The 20,734-nt window shown below is 45.8% G+C and overlaps 1 protein-coding gene across 14 annotated transcripts in view; it reads left to right on the top strand.

Annotated features, from left to right (window-relative positions):
* LOC141121836 (uncharacterized) overlaps positions 1-20,734 on the top strand; it is a 963,509-nt gene that overhangs the window by 424,076 nt on the left and 518,699 nt on the right. For 12 of the 14 annotated variants that reach the window (XM_073611559.1, XM_073611552.1, XM_073611558.1 and 9 more), the window contains one exon: positions 4,780-4,918. The exons of 1 other annotated variant lie outside the window; for it this stretch is intronic. In XM_073611559.1, the coding sequence (XP_073467660.1) occupies positions 4,780-4,918 (139 nt within the window). Of the gene's footprint in view, positions 1-4,491; positions 4,541-4,779; positions 4,919-20,734 lie in introns of those variants that run through there. One more of the 14 variants, XM_073611565.1, reaches the window with a different exon arrangement.

Raw genomic sequence — 20,734 nt, 5'->3', positions numbered from 1 at the left:
GCCGGTAGATTCAAGTCCAAGGGCCCCTCTAGGTCAAAGCGATGTGGATACTGCAATGAGAAACTCCCGCAGGACCACACCAAGCCCTTAAGTGCATTCATAAATTAGCGGGCAAGGAAACGGTACAGGCCATGTAAGAGTGCCTTGCTCTGCAATCCGAGATGCTAGCAACTCTCCAGTCATTTTAAGTCTACAGTTGGGGCCAGTCGGCAGGTGGAGGCCCCTTCCTGTAGGGAGGACTCCCCATCTCAGGAGGGAACCTCGACGAGTAACGCAGGGGGGTTCCAAGGAGCGCCTGCACCTTGTTACTCAGAGGAGGAGGCAGAGGCCTCAAAGCAGAGCTCTCCAGAAGAGGGGGAAGATCTGGACCAGGAAAGTCTGAGCGAGGAAGCTAGGCCTGGAAGGCACCGCTTCTCTGCCAATGACATGGAGGGCCTCCTCAAAGCAATCTATGCATCTGAGGATATTCAACAGCCATACACGCAGGTCTCGGCTCAGGATAGATTGTATAGGGGGCTGGGCAGACCTCAGTCTAAGTCCCTTCCGGTCCACCAATCTCTCAAGGACATAATCCTGAGAGAGTGGAAGGAACCTGAGCGAAAGGTACTTGGGCTCAAGACGTGGAAGCGTAGATGTCCCTTCAGAGAGGAGAAAAAGGAAAGGTTCTTTAAGGTACCGTGGCTGGATACTTCCCTAGCTCAGGTATCCAAGCACTCGGACCTCTCCTTTGAAGATTCCGGCAACATCCGGGATCAAATGGATAGGAGATCAGAAACCCTGCTGCACAGGGCCTGGGATGCCAATGCAACAGCTATGGGGCCTGCATTGGCTTCCGCTTGTGTTGCAAGGAATGCGGACGCATGGGTCAGTAAGTTGGTAGACCATGTCTCGCGTGGGTCCAGATCCAATTAGGTATTGGATTCCCTGGAGGTGATCAGAAAGGCGGTAGCCTATCTTGCAGATGCAGCGGTAGAAACTGTAAGAACAACCGCAAAATCTGCAGTCCTCTCAAACTCTGCTAGGAGAGCTCTTTGGGAGAAACGTGGGGTGGAGATCATACCTCTAAGTCACATCTTTGCGGTATACCCTTTGAGGGCTCTCTGCTCTTCGGAACTGGCTTGGATCAGGTCCTATCCCGGTCAACAGAGAAGGGCAAAAAGTTCCCAACCAAACCCAAAAAGAATAAGATTAAAAAAAAAAGTTGAGGCCCCCCTTCAAAAGACCGTTTTAAGGGTAAGAAGGAGATGGGTAGGAAGTGCAAACAAAAGGGTGGAATCCTTTTTTCCAGGCCCGGACCTTCCAACAAAGAAGCAAAATGACGCCAGCCTAAAGGTTGGTGGAAGGCTCTCGTGGTTTCTCCCGCAATGGGAGAAGATCACTCAGAGCCCATACATTTTAAACCTCAAAAAGGAGGGTTACAGGTTGGAATTTCTGACCTATCCATCCCTCCTCCGAGTTTTGTGCTTACTTATCTCCCCAAAGACCCACAAAAAGCAAGGGGCCTGTTGGAGAGTGTCCGGGAGTTGGCAGAACAGGAGGTCATCATCCCTGTTCCAGCAAATCAGGTCGGCAGGGGGTTTTATTCCCACATATTTGTGGTTCTGAAACCCTCAGGCAAATTTCGACTGATTATAAACTTATGGAAACTGAACAGGTACTTACAGTACAAGAAATTACGTATGGAGAGCATCTACACGGTCAGGGGGATCTTCATGGTCACGCAGGAACTGAAGGATGCGTATCTCCATGTCCCCATTGCCCAGAAACACCAAAGGTTTCTACAGTTCGCAGTTCAGTCAGGACAAGGCGCCCAACATTGGCAATTCAGGGCACTCCCCTTCGGCCTTGCAGCCAGTCTGAGAATCTTTACCAAGGTTATCGCAGAGGTGGTTTCATTCCTTCACCTCCAGGGAGTAGCCTTGATTCCTTATTTGGATGATATGCTATGTCCTTCAACAGCTCCGGTCAGACCGGGACAAGGTGATGGCCAACCTAGAATCTCTAGGTTGGATGATCAGCTGGGAGAAGTCCTCCCTGGATCCTTCGCAGTCCAAGGTGTACTTAGGGTACCTAGTGGACTCGGTAGCTCAAAAAATTTCTTTCCCCAGGAAAATATCATAACAGTGCGGGGGGCAGTGTCCACTCTCCACGAACCCGGGAGGGTCTCTTTGAGGTCCATCATGAGAATAATGGGGGTAATGACATCATGCATTCCAGCGGTACCCTGGGCCCAACTCCATTCTCTGGTTCTCCAGGGATTCATTCTCTCCTCCTGGGACGGGAGAAGGGAATTCCTGGATGTAAGGGTTTCCATCCCAGGGGAGGTAAGAGACTCTCTGGACTGGTGGCTCAGTCTGAGCAACCTGTCGGGGGGGGGGGGGGGGGCGGTCCTGGGCCCAACAAGATCCATTGAGTGTGACAACCGACGCGAGTGCCTGGGGATGGGGAGCTCACTTAGGAGATCTCTGTGCCCAGGGTCCTTGGGAACAAAGTCAGAGCAGGGCCTCTTCCAATTTCAGGGAACTCCTGGTGGTCGGAAAAGCCTTAGAGGTTTTCGGGGACCAGATCCAGGGGAGAGAAGTACAGGTCTTCTTGGACAACGCGGTTGCAGTGTCCTACTTAAACCGCCAGGGAGGAACAAGGTCCCAGAGGCTAATGAGTTTAACCCAGGAGATCCTGGAGGAGGCAGAGAGGAGAATCCCCTCAATTTCAGAAGTCCATATAAGAGGGACCCTCAATATACAGGCGGACTTCCTCAGAAGGCAGCCCATTCATCAGGGAGAGTGGGAGCTAAACTGCGAGGTGTTTTCGCTGTTAAGCGAACACTTTGGCAGACCGGAGATAGATCTGTTTGCTTGCAGAAAGAACAGCAAGGTCCGGAAGTTCTTCTCTCTCGCCAGGGAACAGGGCTCCCAAGGGGTGGATGCTTTAGCCCAGAGCTGGAGGTTTGGCCTGGCATACGCGTTCCCTCTCTTGGTACCCATCCCCTGGGTGTTACAAAAGTTGTCTCAGACAGACTGTTGTCTCATTCTAATCGCACCCTGGTGGCCAAGGAGGGCATGGTTCCCCACCCTAATGAGGTGGTCGATCGCCCCTCCGTTGCATCTCTTGTCCAGGCGTGGTCTCCTCTGTCAGGGACCAGTTTTACATCCCGACCCAGGGTTCCTTTCCCTGAAGGGTTGGTGCTCAATAGGGCGATACTCAGGAAGAGGGGGTGTTGGGAAAAGGTGGTTGATACCCTCCTGCTAAGTAGGAAGCCAGTCACCAGGCACATTTACGCTAAGGTTTGGAAGGTCTTCTCTCATTGGACTCAAGCTAGAGAAGGCACTCTCCAAACGATACTGACAGTCCTGGACTTCCCCCAGGAAGGGGTTGACCAGAACTTGGCAGTCAATACTCTCAGGGTTCAGGTCGCGGCCCTATCCATGTTTTTGGATAGTAGACTCGCTCTGAACCCTCTCATTAAAAGATTTTTGCTAGCCAGGGAAAGAGTAACCCCAGGAAAGACAAAACAGGTTTCCACCGTGAGACTTGTCCCTGGTACAGGATGCCCTAACTATAAGGGCCTTTTGAGCCGGTGGCTCAGATTTCAGTTAAATTCCTTTAACTTAAAATGGCCTTCCTTCTGGCAATTACGACAGCCAGGAGGGTTGGTGACTTACAGACTCTGACAATTTAAGAGCCTTTTTTGTTGCTCCTAGAGCATAGGGTAATCCTCAGACAGGATCCCCCGTAACTGCCTAAAGTGACCTCAAATTTCCACAGGTCACAGGAGATTGTACTTCCCTCATTTTGTGAGAACCCCAAGAATGAGAGAGAGAAAGAATTTAATTTGCTAGATGTCAGACAATGTCTACTTGTCTATCTAGAGAGAGTTAAAGGCTTTAGAAGATCCAACCATCTATTGGTTAGCTTCTGTGGCCAGAGAAAGGGTCTGCAGGCCTCCAAGCCGACTATAGCAAGGTGCATAAAACAGGCTATCTCGGTGGCCTACAAGTACTCAGGTAAGCCAATCCCAGCTCACCTTGAAGCTCACTCCACTAGATCACTGGCGACCTCCTGGGGAGAGAGGGCAGGCACATCAATTGACCAGATCTGCAAGGCAGCCACATGGACAAGCCAAAACACCTTTCTGAGGCACTACAGGGTGGAGCTGTTGTCACCTCAGGAGTTCGGCAGAAAAGTCCTACAGGCGGTGGTCCCACCCTAAGGTAGGCCAGAGCTTCTTATCCATCGTCTCAGGTGTGCCGTCCTGGAAGATGACTGGAGAAAATTACCAGTTACACTTACTGGTAACGGTGTTTCTAGGAAATCTTACAGGACGGCAGGCCTACTTCACTATCCGTAATCGATGGTGATGTTCAATTCTCACAGAATGTACCCTCTTGCACTGGTGTGGGCTAATACTTTGTCATAACTGAGGGACAGAGGGAAGGATGGGGCCTTTTAAACTCTGTTGTTGATTGTGTTTCCTGTCAGGTGAGACCAGTCATCTCTCAAGTGTGCAGTCCTGGAAGATTTCCTAGAAACACCGTTACTGGTAAGTGTAACTGGTAATTTTTGGTTGCACATGATTGTATGATAGAAATCAGCAGAGCTTCCCCTCATTACAGATCTTCCCCTCAGAGCTACAGCAGACTGCACTTCCAAGTGCACTTGTAGTGCGTAGTGGATTTGCCTTTAGTAAATCAACACCAATGTGTAGATTATTTTATGTGATCTCACAATAATAAAGATCATATTTTACAATTGATATTCTCTCTAATTTTCTTGGTTTAGAGTGGAGATCCAATCGATATAGAATTTGAGGTGAAAGTAGAAGAAGAGAGGTATGTGAGAGATGATCAGCAGTCTATGGAGGAGGATGGAATAACCCGGACATTTATAGAGGAGGACACTCCTACAGAGATCAGCACAGGTGGGTCATTAACACTAAATACATTCCTCCACCCATACTGCTCACTGATTGGTCCAGAGTAGGGCGGGAACTGGGTGATATCAGCCTGTAATACCCTGGTCACTTTCCTGAGCTGTGTTCCCCATCCTGTATTCCTGTATTTCTCTCGGATAATCTTCCTTCTCTGTGCTGCAGACACAATTTATGTATCTAGACTGGATTTATGGAGATTCTGGGGTTCAGCTGGCAGCAAAATGTTCATTTTCACTAAAGGCGTTACTAGACCTAGGCACCTGGGGTATGTGCTTTGGGTCTTCTGCCCCATACCCGGGTATGGCAAGATCTCTGACAGAACAATTCTCCTGGGGTTACTTGCTCTGTTGTTTGCTGGCTGTGCCGGGTGGAGGGATATGTCTGTATAGTCTCAGACCCAAGTCACTGAGTGCAGTCTCAGGAGATGGGAGGCAGCGGTGTGGGACCTCTGCAACTTGTCTCATGTAAACATTTAATCTTCCACTGATTACTGAATACCAATATTATGAGTCCTGACCCTTACACTGTATAATTTATATTGTATATTAGATACTCCTGACCCCTGCACTGTATACTCTATATTGTACATTACATAATTCCGATACTATAAAATCCTAACTGTTGGATCCCATATAATAAGTTGTACATTACATAATCCTGACTTCTTTGGCACCCATTTTCTACCAGCTGGACATTTTATATTTGATGATTTGATTGGAGCACAGACTTTTACATGTTGATAATAATGTGATAACATGGGACATGTAGTCCTGGGCAAGAGAAGGAAGCAAGTGATTCTAAAGGCAGAAGATTTTTTTTAATCTTCCTATAGGGGAACTCTATACTATACTTTGTGGCTTCCTATAGGGGAACTCTATAGTATACTATACTATGCGGCTTCCTATAGGGGAACTCTATACTATACTTTGTGGCTTCCTATAGGGGCACTCTGAAGGCAGGAGGAGTCAGAATTGGGGGGGGGGGTTTGGAGAGGAGAATCAGGGCTGCTCTGTGCAAAACCATTACACAGAGCAGGTAAGTATGACAAGTTTAAAAAAAATAAATAAATCCAACATTTACAATGACTTTAAGGTCTCTGTGCAGGGAAGATCAGCGTCTGACCCCAGAGAAGGTGGAGGCTGATAGACTGGAGGTGATAGAAGGCATTACTATTACATAAAGTAAAAGATTACTAGTATTGTGCATTATATTTAAAATTATTATATCCATAAAAAAAGTCTCTGCTTTCAGTACTACTTTAACCGCTTGCCCACCATCAAGTGAGGAACGTTCTGAGAAGACGTCATATGACGGTACCCAAAATGGCGGCTCTCACGCCCCCCTGCCTTGTTGCTAGGACACGCGCAACCCCGATCTCTGTGTCCAATCACAGCCGGTCACATGTAAACACGGAAATGTCGGTAATCGGCTTTCATTGTCTCATACTGACAGAGTGTGTGGCGAGGAGAGCCGATCAGTGGCCTCTCCTCACAGGGGACTTCGAGACATGTAATCAGGGCACTGATTACAATAAAGCGCCATCAGTGCCCACAAGTTCCACCAATCAGTGTTCATTAGTTATGCCAGTCAGTGCTGGCTATCAGTGCTGCCCAGCATTGCCACCCATTGATGCCTATCTGTGCCACCTCATCAGTGCACATCAGTGTTGCCTCATCAGTGCAGCCTCATCAGTGAAAGAGAAATTACTTATTAGAAAATTCACTGTCAGAAACTAAAAAAAACAAACATTTTTTTTCAAAATTATCGGTCCTTTTTTTTTTTTTTTTTTCCTAGTAAAAAATTTAAAAACCCAGCAGTGAATAAATACCACCAAAATTATGCTCTATTTGTACGAAGAAAATAATAAAAATTTCACATGGTGACAGAGTTGCATGACCACGCAATTGTCATTCAAAGTGTGAGAGTGCTGAAAGCTGAAAATTGGCCTGGGCAGGAAGGGGATGAAAGTGCCCTGTAGGCAAGGGGTTAACCACTTACAGACCGAAAGATTTTCCCCCTCAATGACCAGGCCATTTTTTGCGATACGGCACTGCGTCGCTTTAACTGACAATTGCGCGGTCGTACGACGCTGTACACAAACAAAATTGACGTCTTTTTTCTGCCACAAATAGAGCTTTCTTTTGGTGGTATTTGATCACCACTGCGGTTTTATTTTTTGCGCTATAAACAAAAAAATAGCGACAATTTTGAAAAAAGCAATATTTTTTACTTTTTGCTAGAATAAATATCCCCAATTATATATAAAAAAACAAATTCCTTTCTCAGTTTAGGCCGATATGTATTCTTCTACATATTTTTGGTAAAAAAGAATCGCAATAAGTGCATATTGATTGGTTTGCGCAAAAGTTATAGCGTCTACAAAATAGGGGATAGATTTATGGCATTTTAATTATTTTTTTTAAACTAGTAATGGCGGTGATCCGTGATTTTTAGCGGGACTGTGACATTGCAGCGGACAGATCGGACACTTTTGGCACTTTTTTGAGACCATTGACATTTATACAGCGATCAGTGCTATCATAGGCCTGTGCCGGGTGTGCCAGGGCACACCCAAATCACCCTGTGTGTGTTAGTATCCTGAGATCTGCATGGGCTGCTGTGAAATTCTGCACCCACTGAGTAGCCCCCGCTGCCTGTGAGACAGTATCACATTGAGCAGATCGCGAGGCTTGTAAGAGCCACTCAGAGTGTGAAACTGTCATGTAATGTAACTGCATGCAGGGAGAGAGAGGAGCTGTCACAACTCAGCCGTGATGTCGGAGATGGGCGGGACCGAACAGCTATCAAACACCAGCCAATGAGAAGGGGTCTGGGTGGGCCGCTACGTGTATGTGGCTCCGCCCCTTTTCTTAAGCAGCCCAATCATTAGCTGGTGTTTAGATAGCTGTTCGGTCCCGCCCACCCCCAACATCACGGCTGAGTTGTGACAGCTCCTCGCTCTCCCTGCTAATCAGTGCCACTTATCACTGCCAATCAGGGCCCATCAGTGCTGTCAATCAATGCTTTCTATTAGTGCCAATCAGTGCCGCCTATCAGTTCCAATCAGTGCTGCCCATCAGTACCACCAAACATTGCCCATCAGTGCTGCCACTCAGTGATGCCAATCAGTGCTGCCTATCAGTGCTATCAGTGCCCATCAGTGCTACCTGTCAGTGCCCATCAGGGCACTGGGTGCAGGGATGGGGAGATGAACTCAGCAGCCAGGCACATTGCCCATGGGGGGCCGGCCTGGTTGGGCACCACTGAAATCTGTGTTTATTAATGCCACATGCTGATCTTTAGTATAATAGGTAATCACCGCACTACTATTTACAATAAACTACTGGAGGTAAAATAAAAAGTATCAGTAAAAGGCCTGCTACTAAGCACTGTTATGTGTCCCCACACCACAAGAAAAAAAAAAAAAGGCGCAGCGTTAACCTACTGATCAATAACTTAACAATATTGGTGGAACCCTCTAATGTATGTAAATCTCAATAAACTTCAATATTAGCACAATACCGGTCTCTGTGATATGTAACGTCACATACAGTACACATCACACTGAACATAAGACATACAAAATGAAACTTAGCAGGGATGGTGGAAACCCCTCCTTCACAAGAGGGTGGGGAGGGCTCTGAGTATACCCTTCCTCCCCCATATGAGTTATGCAGAGTGGGTGTATGGGGCATTCCAGACTCGTCGGGATTATGATTTGGAAACACTTTTTTTAGTTAGTCTAGTAGTCCGTTATTTCACGTGGAGTGCGCGGTGTCAGGTATCCTTACGGAGTAAAATCCTCCCTGTGGAAGTGGTGGTGCAGGACATTCTGGGTGAGGTTGGGAAGATAAGGGGTCTTGAGAAAGGCAGGTGGCAGCAGGAGGCCTGGATAAGGGCGTGGAGGAATATCAGGACTCTGTAGCTGCTGCCTGTTGATCTCGGGGTGTGCGGCTTTTTCTTTGTATTCTTGATTCACTCCCCTAGATTTTCAAGATGAAATATATTTTTGATAAAAGGCTACATGCATGGTGACGGGGATGTTCCTTAGTCTGGCTCTCTCATAGGGATTGTGTTGTGCGCAATTTGCTTTGCACCATTTATTATGTTCTTGTTTTGTATTATCATATTTAGAGGTCGACCGATATGGGTTTTTCTCTGGCCGATGCCGATATTTAGAAATCGCGGAGGCCGATGGCCGATATGTGATGCCGATTTTTTTGGGCCGATATATTAGGCCGATTTTTTTTTTTTTTCTTTTTTTTCCCCCCTTCATCTCATAAAATCTAACAGTTAGACCCCTTTCACACTGGGGCGTTTTTTTAGGCGCTTTTGGGCTAAAAATAGCGCCTGTAAAGTGCCTGTAAAACGGCTTCCCTTCAGTGTGATATCCCGAGTGCTTTCACACTGAGGCGATGCGCTGGCAGGATGTCTTTGGAGCGGTGTTTACCGCTCCTCCACCACTCCTGCCCATTGAAATGAATGCGCACTGCTGCCGAAGCGGCTGCAAAGCGTTTCGGCAGCAGCACTTCAGGGGCGCATTTAACCCCTTCCTCGGCCGCTAGCTGGGTTATAAGCGCCCCGCTAGCAGCCGAATAGCGCCGCTAAAATGACGGTAAAGCGCCGCTAAAACTAACAGCGTTTTACCATCAACGCATGCCCGCTCCAGTGTGAAAGCAACCTTAAGTAATAAGTGATACAGAAAATTTTTTACATTTAAACATTTATTGAACAAAACAAACCTCCAATCAGTTCACTTGTATGTAGAATTTAGATTAAAAAAAAAAAAAAAAACTATATCTTAAATATTAAATACACAAAAACAGGTAACCAAAACTTTTGGACGAAAAAAAATTTTTTTTTTTAATTAGTGTATTTTATTTTTAAAAATTGCGTTTGAAAGACCGCTGCGCAAATACCGTGTGACATAAAATATTGCAACAACCGCTATTTTATTCCCTAGGGTCTCTGCTAAAAAATATATATATATATAATGTTTGGGGGTTCTAAGTGATTTTCTAGCAGGAAATACAGGATTTTTACTTGTAAGCAACAAATGTCAAAAAAGATTTAGTCTTTAAATGGTTAAACTGAGAACTTCTACACACGGAGTTCAGTCTATTGATAAAAGAACCTGAAAGAGATACAATGTATCTTCTTATCACTTGACTTGGCAGGCTGCCCAGAGGAGGAGAGAAGAAACCTTCAGAAAACTTGCATTGACTTCTATTACAGAAGTCATTTGCAAGTCCCGCTGAAGTTATAATCGGCTTTTTTTATCAGCACAATCGGCCGATGCCGATTAAGTAAAAAAAGCCAAATATCGGCCGATATATCGGTCGACCTCTAATCATATTCAATTATTTTGTAAATATGTTTTATTTATTTATTATGGTTTTATTGTATATAAGTTGTTGTTTGTAAGATTTTTTCAATAAACAAAATTAACCCCTCCTATACATATTTGCCATACAGATTAAATTCAAGTGCAACAATTCCTGTGATTTCACATATAATACACATCAAAATGATAATAAGACAAACATTTTTTTACACTTAGAAGGGATGGTGGAAACTCCTCCACTGATAATTGCAATACAAATTAACTTCAAGTGCAATAACTTTTTAGTTGGGAGGTTCACACCATTATAGCACTTTGGAATTTTTATTTTTTAGATTGTTACATTTAATTTTATATGTTTTAGTTACTATTATAATGTAATTTTTTGCACTTGAAGTTAATTTTCCACCACCCTTGCCAAGTCCTTGTCTTTATGGACCTTGCTTTGTGCACTGGTGCACAGTCATGTTGGAACAGGAAGGGGCCGTCCCCAAACTTTCCACAAAGTTGGGAGCCTGAAATTGTCCAAAATGTCTTGGTATGCTGACGCTTTAAGAGTTCCCTTCACTGGAACTAAGGGGCCAAGTCCAACCCCTGAAAAACAACCCCCAAACCATAATCCCCTCTCCACCAAATGATTTGGACCAGTGCACAAAGCAAGGTCCATAAAGACATGGATGAGCAAATTTGGGGTGTAGGAACATGACTGGCCTGCACAGAATCCTGACCTCAACCCTATAGGACACCTTTGGGATGAATTAGAGCAGAGACTGCGAGCCAGGCCTTCTCGTCCAACATAAAGTGCCTGACCTCACAAATGCCGTTTTGGAAGATTGGTCAAACATTCCCATAGACACACTCCTAAACCTTGTGGACGGCCTTCCCAGAAGAGTTGAAGCTGTTATACCTGCAAAGGGTGGGCCAACTCAATATTGAACCCTACGGACTAAGACTGGGATGCTAATAAATTTCATGTGCATGTAAAGGCAGGCGTCCCAATACTTTTGACAATATAGTGTGTGTGTGTATGTGTTTGAGCTTTGGGGTGCACACCCTAATTCAAAAGGCTGCGCATGCCTATGAGTGATATAAATAGCCACTGATTACTGTATAAATGTCACTGGCAGGGAAGGGGTTAACAGTAGGGGGCGATCAAAGGGTTAAGTGTGTTCCCTGGGAGTGTTTCTAACTGTATGGGGGCTGGGCTGACTGGAGGAGGAGACAGATTGCTGTTCCTAATCACTAGGAACAGCAGATCTCTCTCTAACGCTCCTGTCAGAATGGTGATCTGTCTGTTTACATTGACAGATCGCGGGTGGCCAGCGGACATTGCGGCCGCTGACCACGCGGATCGGGTCACCACCGTACAGCAGGCGCATACGCTATGATTCCTTAATGGAGCTGGCGTACACCTACGGCAATTTGCGGGAACGTGCCGGCCTGCCGTCGTATAATAATGGTGGCTGGTCGGGAAGTGGTTAATATAAAAGTTTTTTTTCCCCATGACTCCCAGGTAAAATCCCCATATATCCTACTTCTGGGTATATTTATTATTATATATATGATATAAGATATATTACTTTCACTATTTCACAGTATAAATGAATCCCTTATAGTAGTTTATTATCTGCTGTTTTTGTACTATAAAGGACTATTTTTTTTAACCCCATCATAATATATGATTAAAAAACAAATCATGCTGCTGCTACTAAATGTCCTATGCTGGCCATACACGGATCCATTTTTGGACGAGAATATTCACACAAATATTTGTATGAAAATGTATTTGTACATTCGATGAATGGACGAGTGTAGTTCGAAAATTCCACTTGCTTTTAACATTCAATTTTAAAATGAACGTAACTTCTGAGCAAAAACCACATACACGATGTGAAAATTCCTTCGATGGAGAAAATATTCTGTTCTGCTCCTTCGAATTTTCCCATCACTGTGATCGGAAATGAACCCCGATTTGACCCCACTAATGGTTAGAAAATTGGATGAATGTTTTTTTGAAAGAAAAATGAGTTTGTGTACGGCCAGCATAAGTGACATCAGGTGCAGGGAGCTTGTACCCACCTACCTGTCTATGACAAGGGAGTCTGTCATCCATCATATTATATTACACTCCTGTCTGATCATCTGCAAAATAGAGTTTTTCTCAAGTCGTCTTCCAGGACCCTGAGAGATGACTGGTCACACCTGACAGGAAACACAATCAACAAAGAGGTTAAATCCGCGCCCCTCCCTGTGCTCCTCAGTTCCTGATTGTGTTTCCCTACAGTGAAATCTTTTGTTTTTTTGTTATAGAGCCGAAGCCGTGGGCCGGTGGTTTCCCCCTGGGTGCCAGGCCGCAGGCTTGTGAAGTCTTTGGGTCTGGCAGGGCTTGCCCTTCCTGGGGGGGGGGGGTCTTTCCACTTTCTCAGGGGGGGCAGCAGTTTTGAGAAGAGCCCCCACTAAGAGCTGAAGGACCCTGGGTACAGTGGGGTACTCAGAACTTCTGGGACCATTTTTCTGTTCCTCCCCCCTTACCTGGCGGGCGTCCGTTCAGCGGGGGGAGGTGCCACCAATCGGTTCTCCCTCGGGGCGCCGGGTACGGCACTCCTGCAGAAGGTCGTGCGGGCGGCTGGCAGTGAGAGATGGCGCCGTTTCGGCTGAGCTGAGAGGATTTGGCGCCATCTTGCTGGTGACAGGAAGAGGAATGACTCGGCTTCCTCCCTAGCACCAGAAATGATGTCGCCATGCCTCACTTTCGGTCCGGGGCTTCAGCAAAATGGCGACAGCGTTCTGAGCTGGGAACGGAGGTCTGACTGGCGGTGGAGCAGGCGTCCAAATCCTTCTTTTACCGGATCATCAGCACCAGGCAGTGGTGACAAGATGGAAAGAGAGGAGATGCCCTCAGCGGCGGCAGCATTAGAGGAGACCACAGGGGGTAAGTTGACCTAAGCTGGCAGGGGTAATGATGGGGAAGGGGGACCCCGACTCTTACTCCTGCGGGACATAGCAAGGGGGCATTGCTTTCTAACTTGCATATATGTCTCTTATAAGGGAGGATGGTACTGCCCAGGTGGTCACCAGCCATCCTAAAGCCCCTTCCCGCTCTAAAAGATGCGGATACTGTAATGATAAATTACCTCAGGATCACTTTAAACCTTTTTGTTACAAGTGTATCCAAAAGCTAGAGGGGAAAGAAACCTCTCAGGTTATGAAAGACTTTCTCTCCGTCAACCAGAGATACTGATGACCCTTAAAGCTTTCCAAGCAACCCTCAAAGCTAGGGATCCTGAACCTCACACTAGCAGAAAGGGTTCTTCCTCCCAGGAGGGCCCCTCCTCTAACCGAGCAGAGGATAGCAGACATAGACATCCGGAAACCGCTGAAACCTCTCCCCTCTCAGGATTCTGTGGAGGAGGAGGAGGAGGAGGCTGAATCCCCCGATCAGAGCAGTTCTGATGAGGGCCTTGAGGACAGTCAGGAGGAGGAGGACTCCAGACCAGGCAGACATATCTTTGCCGCCGATGATATGGAGGGCCTTCTTAGGGCAGTGTATGCGTCAGAAGAGATTCAGGAACCCACAGCACAGGTGTCCGCACAAGATAGGATGTATAGAGGCTTGGTTAAGCCCAATCCAAGGTCCTCCCGGTCCATCAGACCCTTAAGGATATCATTCTGAGGGAGTGGAAGGAGCCTGAAAGAAAACTTTTGAAATCTAAAACTAAGCCCAAGTCTTGGACTCTTTAGAGGTAATTGGTAGGGCAATACCCTACCTGGCAGTTGCGGCAGTCGAGACGGTGTGTACAACCGCCAAGACTGGTGCCCTTTTGAATTTTACAAGGAGAGCCTTGTGGGTCAAGACCTAGGATGGGGACAGCACTTCTAAGACTCGGCTGTGTGGTCTTCCATTTGAGTGTTCCCTGCTCTTCGGCACTGGGTTTCTTTTTTTTTCAAATATTTTATTTCAACCACAAAAGGCGGGTATAAATAAACAACCATATGCACTCATTAACATTACAGATACATTGGGATAACTGAACGGTTGTCTGTATAATAAGTCGGGTCATACCCAATGTACATTCGGTGAGAGTATAATTCCAGTGTGATAACAACCAAGGGGTAAACCTCAGTAACGATGCCCTGGGTCGCTTTATCCTTTTTCTATTTTCTAGATTGAGAAAATGGTAGCAGTGAAGAGAAGAAAGTTAAGACTAAGTATAGGAATGAAAGAAGAAAGAGGGGGAGTGGAAAAAAAAAAAGGTGGGGGAGGGAGCCCTGGGTAGGCAATGAATAGATATATGTCTAGTTGTAATGTTTATGTTCTGCCATTAGAATTGAGTAGGGTCAAACCCTCTTCAGAGAAGATGAACATATTCCACAATCTCCATAACTCAGAATACGCTTCATGTTTGTTTTGTGCTGACACTGTGAGATCTTCCAGTTTATTGATCTCTTCCACCTTATGTAGCCAGCATCCAACAGTAGGGGGGTGATGTATTTTTCCATTTAAGAGGGATACATGTTTTAGCCGCATTTACTAGGTGTCGTATTATGGATTTCTTATAATTTTTAGCTGGAATGGACGTAACATGTAGTAAGAAAAAGGCTGGGTCCTTGGGTATCTTGTGGTCAGTGAATTTTTGGATAAGGTTCCGTACTGTCCTCCAGTATGGTGTTATCTTTGGACAGGACCAGAAAATGTGCAGCATTGTACCTCCCTCCTCCTGGCATCTCCAGCAGCGATCTGGCATATCAGGGTAAAATTTATGTAACAGCTGTGGGGTATGGTACCAGTGTGTCAGAATCTTATAATTAGTCTCCTGAGTCTTCGTACAGATGGATGATTTCAGCGAGAATCTGAGCATATTTTGATTTTGACTGACCGTGAACTTACAGTTCATCTCCCTCTCCCATTTCTCTATCCAAGGTAAATGTGGTGTTTCCGAAGGGGAGTTTAGTAAACTATACATCTTTGAGAGCACTTCTGGCAACATCCCATCATCCGAGCAATACTCTTCAAACGTGGATAGTTGTCTACCAAACCTCGCTGGGGGTTTAAATGAACTTAAAAAGTGGTGTAGCTGCAAGGCATTCCAATATGGCAGATGGAATGTACCTGTGGGCTCCATTAGCATCAAAATAGATGGCCAGCCGTCTGGTAGTGGGACGTCTGATGCTCGATAGCGGTTGGACTGTTTCAGGGTGGAGAAACAATTGTCTCTCAGGCCTGGGAAAAATCTTGGGTTCCCAAGTATGGGCATCAAAGGAGAGTCTATAGATGAAAGAGGGGTTTTGTCAATCACCCGTGAGCAGATGCGTACTGTAGGGCCTATCGGTGGGTTTCTTTAGGTGGGACGGGAGATGCTCATAGCACCACGGTGCCCCTTTCAGTATGATGTTTGTTTGGGCTTGTTCAACCTTCTCCCAGAGTTTACCAGGTGAGTGGCGGCACCAGTCTATAAGTCGCCCCAGATGTACCACCTAGTAGTAGTTAAACACGTCAGGGAGTGCAATCCCTCCACTGGGTTTGGGTAGGGAGAGTTGGGATCGGGGAGTGCGTGGTCTATTGTGTGCCCATATAAATTTAATGAATAGGGAGTGGACCTGTCTAAAATATTGAGTCGGTATCCCTATCGGCAGGGTTTGAAAAAGATATAGGTATTTGGGCAGGATACACATCTTTAAAAGATTGCACCTACCAAACCACGAGTGCAATCCGCGGTTCCAAGTCTCCAAGAAAATACGTGTTCTGGTCAGCAGGGGAGGGAAGTTGAGTTTGAAGACTCGAGACAAATTAGAGGGGATATATGTACCCAGATATTTCAGTGCTGTGTCCGTCCATTTAAACTTAAACTTGGATTGTAAGGTCTGCAGTAGCGCAGTAGGCACGCCCACCCCCATAGCTTCCGACTTGTTGAAGTTTATCCATAGATTAGATAGTCTACCGTATTTTTCAAATTCACGTATGAGATTGGGCAGCGGCACTGCTGGATTAGTGAGGGAAAAGAGCAAGTCATCTGCATATGCAGAAATGTTATGTTGTTCATCTCCTATCTTCACTCCCGAAATGTCTGGGTTCAAGCGGATCATACATAGAAAAGGTTCCAACGGGGACCATGGGTATCCCTGTCTTGTCCCGTTTGTGATAGGAAAGCTGTCTGATAAAATCCCATTGGCCTTAACTTGGGCCGTTGGATGTGAGTAGACCTTAGATATCCACTGCAGGCCTACGTGTCGTAAAACCGCAAACATGAAACTCCAGTTTACATGGTCGAATGCCTTTTCTGCGTCTGTGCCTATGAGAATGCATGGAGTGCGCATTTCCTGTGTAGCATGAATAATATTTACAACTTTAATTGTGTTATCGCGGGTTTCTCTGGATGGAATGAAGCCCACTTGATCTAAATGGATCAGTGGCTTTAGATGTTGTGCGATTTGGGTGGCAATGATCTTTGTAAATAGTTTGAGATCGCAGTTTAGAAGTGAGATAGGCCTGTAGCTGCCACAGCAAGTGGGATCGTTTCCCTCATTAGGTATAACTGTAACATGTGCTTTCAAGGTGTCTCTAGGGAAGAATGTGTCAGAGCTCACTTTGTTGAACAATTCTACCATATGAGGACCTAGGAGTGGGAGGAATCTCCTATAATACTGCAGCGAAAAACCCTCAGGGCCTGGTGCTTTACCTAACTTAGAGACATTGATGGTATGTTGAAGTTCGCTTAGGGTTATTGGTGCCTCCAACTGTTCTCGAACCTCAGGGGTTAGCTGTGGGAGAGAAGAGGCGGTAATGTAGTTTTCAATTAGAGTTTGGGATGAGGTTTGGTCTGGTCTGGTAGGTTGTATAGGGAAGAGTAAAAGTCCCTGAACCCTTGTGCGATTTGTTTGGGGAGCGTTACTTTGTGGCCTTGAGGTGTAATGATTTGGGGAATATATGAGGCTAGTTTTGTACTCTAATCGAGAGTGCTAGCATTTTCCCACATTTATCTTCTGACCCATAGCTAAGTCTTCTACATCGTTGTATGGCAGCTTTGGCTTGGTATCTATTAAATCTGTGGCTTGTTTGCGGAGGGAAAATAGCCTTTGTTCGAGTGTAGGGTTTGGGGCATGTTTGTGTAGGGCCTCTGTTTTGTGAATGTCGTTAAGGAGAGATGTCAGTTTCTCCGTTCATTGGCATTTAAGTCCTGCTCCATGTTTAATGAGGATCCCTCTTATAACTGCCTTGTGGGCTTCCCATAGGATCCCTACATCACAGTCGGGTTGTTTGTTAGTTTGGAAGTAATGACCCAACTCTCGTTGGACATCCTCTGCTATCTCAGGGGTCTGCAGAAGGCTTTCATTTAGCCTCTAGAACCTAGTCCTAGAAGCAGCGAGATCAGAAAGTTTATATGTCAGCTCAGTCGGTGCATGATCTGACCATGTAGTCGTACCAATTGCGGTATCGTGAACCACCTGTAACTGTGCATGTGGGATCAGAAAAAAATCTATGAACGAGTAGAATTTGTGAGGGAAAGAGTAAAATGTGTAGTCTTTCTCACCTGAGTGTTGTAAGCGCCAGACGTCAATCAGTTGTGCCTTGTGGAGGGTTCTTGCCACTCGCTTGCGGACTCCAGGAGTTATGGAGGACGAGCCGGAGGAGGCGTCTACGTTGGGAAGTAATGGAACATTGAAATCACCCCCCAAAATCAACTGACCTTCAGAGATTTCCATGAGTAGATCTATGGGTCGGCTAAGGAAAAAGTCTTGACATTCGTTAGGGGCATATATAGAAGCAAAGCTCACCTTTACCTCCCCTATCAACTCTTTAATGAAGATATAGCGCCCTGCCTGGTCCACCAGGATGTTTTGGCAGGACCACGGGAGTCGGCTGGATAGTAGTATAGACACATCCTTGGATTTGGCTAGATTATTAGTGGAATGGTAAGTAACTGGGTAAAACCTGTTTTTTAAAATGGGGAGTTTATTGTCTCTGAAGTGCGTTTCCTGAATAAATGCCACATCTGCCTGAGAGCGTTTTCGATCATTCGTTAACATACGTCCTTTTTCGGGTGTGTTTAGCCCCTTGGCGTTAAGCGAGAGTATCTTAACAGTATCCATCCCAGGGTGAGGAGTAGGGGTTGGAGTGGGCAGAGAGCGGGGTTACAGAGAAGTGTAGAATTAAGAAAAAGAAAAGGAGTGGAAATTACTGTTACAGTAAAAGGTAGTATTTAGGTTCAAGGGGGTCATGTGAAAAAGTTCACTGCCTCTAAATCTATAGCGGCAAAATATTGCACACTTCAACCAGCTTTATTGCTGGGGAAATGCGCCAACCTAAGTGGGGAAGTGGGTAGACAGGGACCAACAGGGCTCGCCTTCACCCAGCACACCCAACCCAGCATGTAACAACAGTACATTAACAACAAAAGAAGTAATATATTTTTAGGAACTTAACTGACAACCAACAAACATTCCTGCAATGTGGACAATTGCAATTTGAGGAATCGCCCTAGGCAGCTTGAGGTCACCCTAGCCATGTCACTGAAAGAGATTACTCTATTAGAGATTACTCTATTGTATTATAAGGTGACAGAGCTCCCTTGGGGTATTATTAATTAACCCTTCCATGGGGTCTTAAAAAATCCCCCCCACCTCCTCCACCCAGCAGGAGGCAAGACCCCACTAGCTCCTCTTATTAGTCACCTTAGAGCTGCACCTGTAGGTTACTCTCCCCTTCTCACCCAGTCTATACACCCTGTGTCTTCCCCTCCAGGATTTTAAACACCCCGGAGGGCAAGAGACCCAGAGGTGGCACCCCCAGTTATAATACATTGTACCTGTCCTGTTGCATTATCTCAAGGAGGTGATAATCACATCATATAACATGTAGTGTGACTATGCTGTCTAAATTGCATGGTTTCTCCCTCTAGTGGAGATATATTGCGTGACAGGTATACTTGCTAAGGTCTTAATGTAAGTAGCATTTCACAATAAACATAGTGTTAGGTCTGCCAGGAAATTCCAACCGTCACTCTGGTTTTCTGACCGGTAGTCTTGTTATCCCAGTATCAGGTGGAGGGATGGTTGAGATCCTGCAGCCAGTATAAAGGGACCGCAATAGATGGTGCAAACAGCCTAACAAGGAACCACCAGCAAATAACTCAGGGTTAGTAGAGGCTGAAGACAGGAACCCGGTAGGTGAAAGGACAATCCAAGACAGCGGACCAAGGCAGAAGTACACAGGGGTCAACCAGAAGGCAGGGTCGGAAACGGGCAGGGTCAGTAACGAGAACAGCATAAATCAAATGGGGTAATCCAAGAATCAGAGTCAGGAACAAGCAACCAGAAACAAACAGTCAAACAAACAGGTGACTACCAACAGCTGGTCCCAGGCTGGAGCCAACATCCAAACTATTGGAGTAGAACCTAACAAGGATTCTACCAAAAAGCAAGTTCCCTGGTGGTTCAGGCAATAGGAAGCCGTCTGTGAACATCCGTACCCCCCACACAAAGATGCCCCCAACCTATTTGGGTTTGGATGGGTGCCTATCGTGAAATGACTTGACCAGCCATGAGGCATGAACATCACGAGCAGGCACCCAAGTCCTCTCTGCAATGGAGTAGCCCTTCCAGTCTACTAGATATTGTAATTATGAGGTGAGTGAAAATGTAGCGCTAGTGTGGGCTGTGTGAAACAGCTACATGATCCAAAAAATTATTAATGAATATAAAACATGTGAATAAACAAATATAGAATCTAAACAACAGATACGTAAGTCTTACTGAGTGATGAAACACAGGTGAATCAAAAAAATTAGGTGTAAATCACAAATGGGAAGTGATAGTTGTAACAACAAGAAGTCTGTCAGATGGTGGACAACTTCATGTGAACAATCAAGGGCAGGAAATGTGAATGTTTGGCAACTGGTGTCCCAAAGGATGAAGGTTGTGAAAGCAAGGAGTCCGTCAGATAGTGGACATCTTCATGTGGGCAGTTGGAGACATCAAATATAATGTTGACAGCAGATATCACAAAAAGGAATAAAATGGGTACTCTTACCGGAACATATGGATCTGGATGTCAGCGACACCAGATCTAACAGGCATGGATAAGAACAGCTCACGGTATCCTGGGATGGTCAGCAAGGAAACTGGAGAGGGCTCTGGTATCTTCAGAAGGCGATACCCATCCAATACGATCACCACAGATGGAGCAACCAGGTGTGGTTCTATTGAAAAGACTGCAGTTGCAATGCCTCTCAGCTAGAGGTAACATCTCGCACCAGTTCAGCATTGGTATAAGCCCGTAGGTATATCCCCAAATCTTGATTGACCCTCTGTTTGGCCATTAGATTGGGGGTGGTATCCCAAAGACAGGGAATTCTTGATTCAAAGATGTTTGCAAACTGCCCTCCAAAATGAGGAAATTAATTGAGGGCCTCTGTCGCTAACAATATCGACAGGAATGCCGTGTAAACGTATTTTCCAGGAAGGAT

Source organism: Aquarana catesbeiana, unplaced genomic scaffold (genome assembly GCF_042186555.1).
Source record: "Aquarana catesbeiana isolate 2022-GZ unplaced genomic scaffold, ASM4218655v1 unanchor233, whole genome shotgun sequence".
Taxonomy (NCBI): domain Eukaryota; kingdom Metazoa; phylum Chordata; class Amphibia; order Anura; family Ranidae; genus Aquarana; species Aquarana catesbeiana.
Note: the sequence above shows the minus strand (reverse complement) of the source record. Positions and strands in the feature narration are given on the sequence as shown.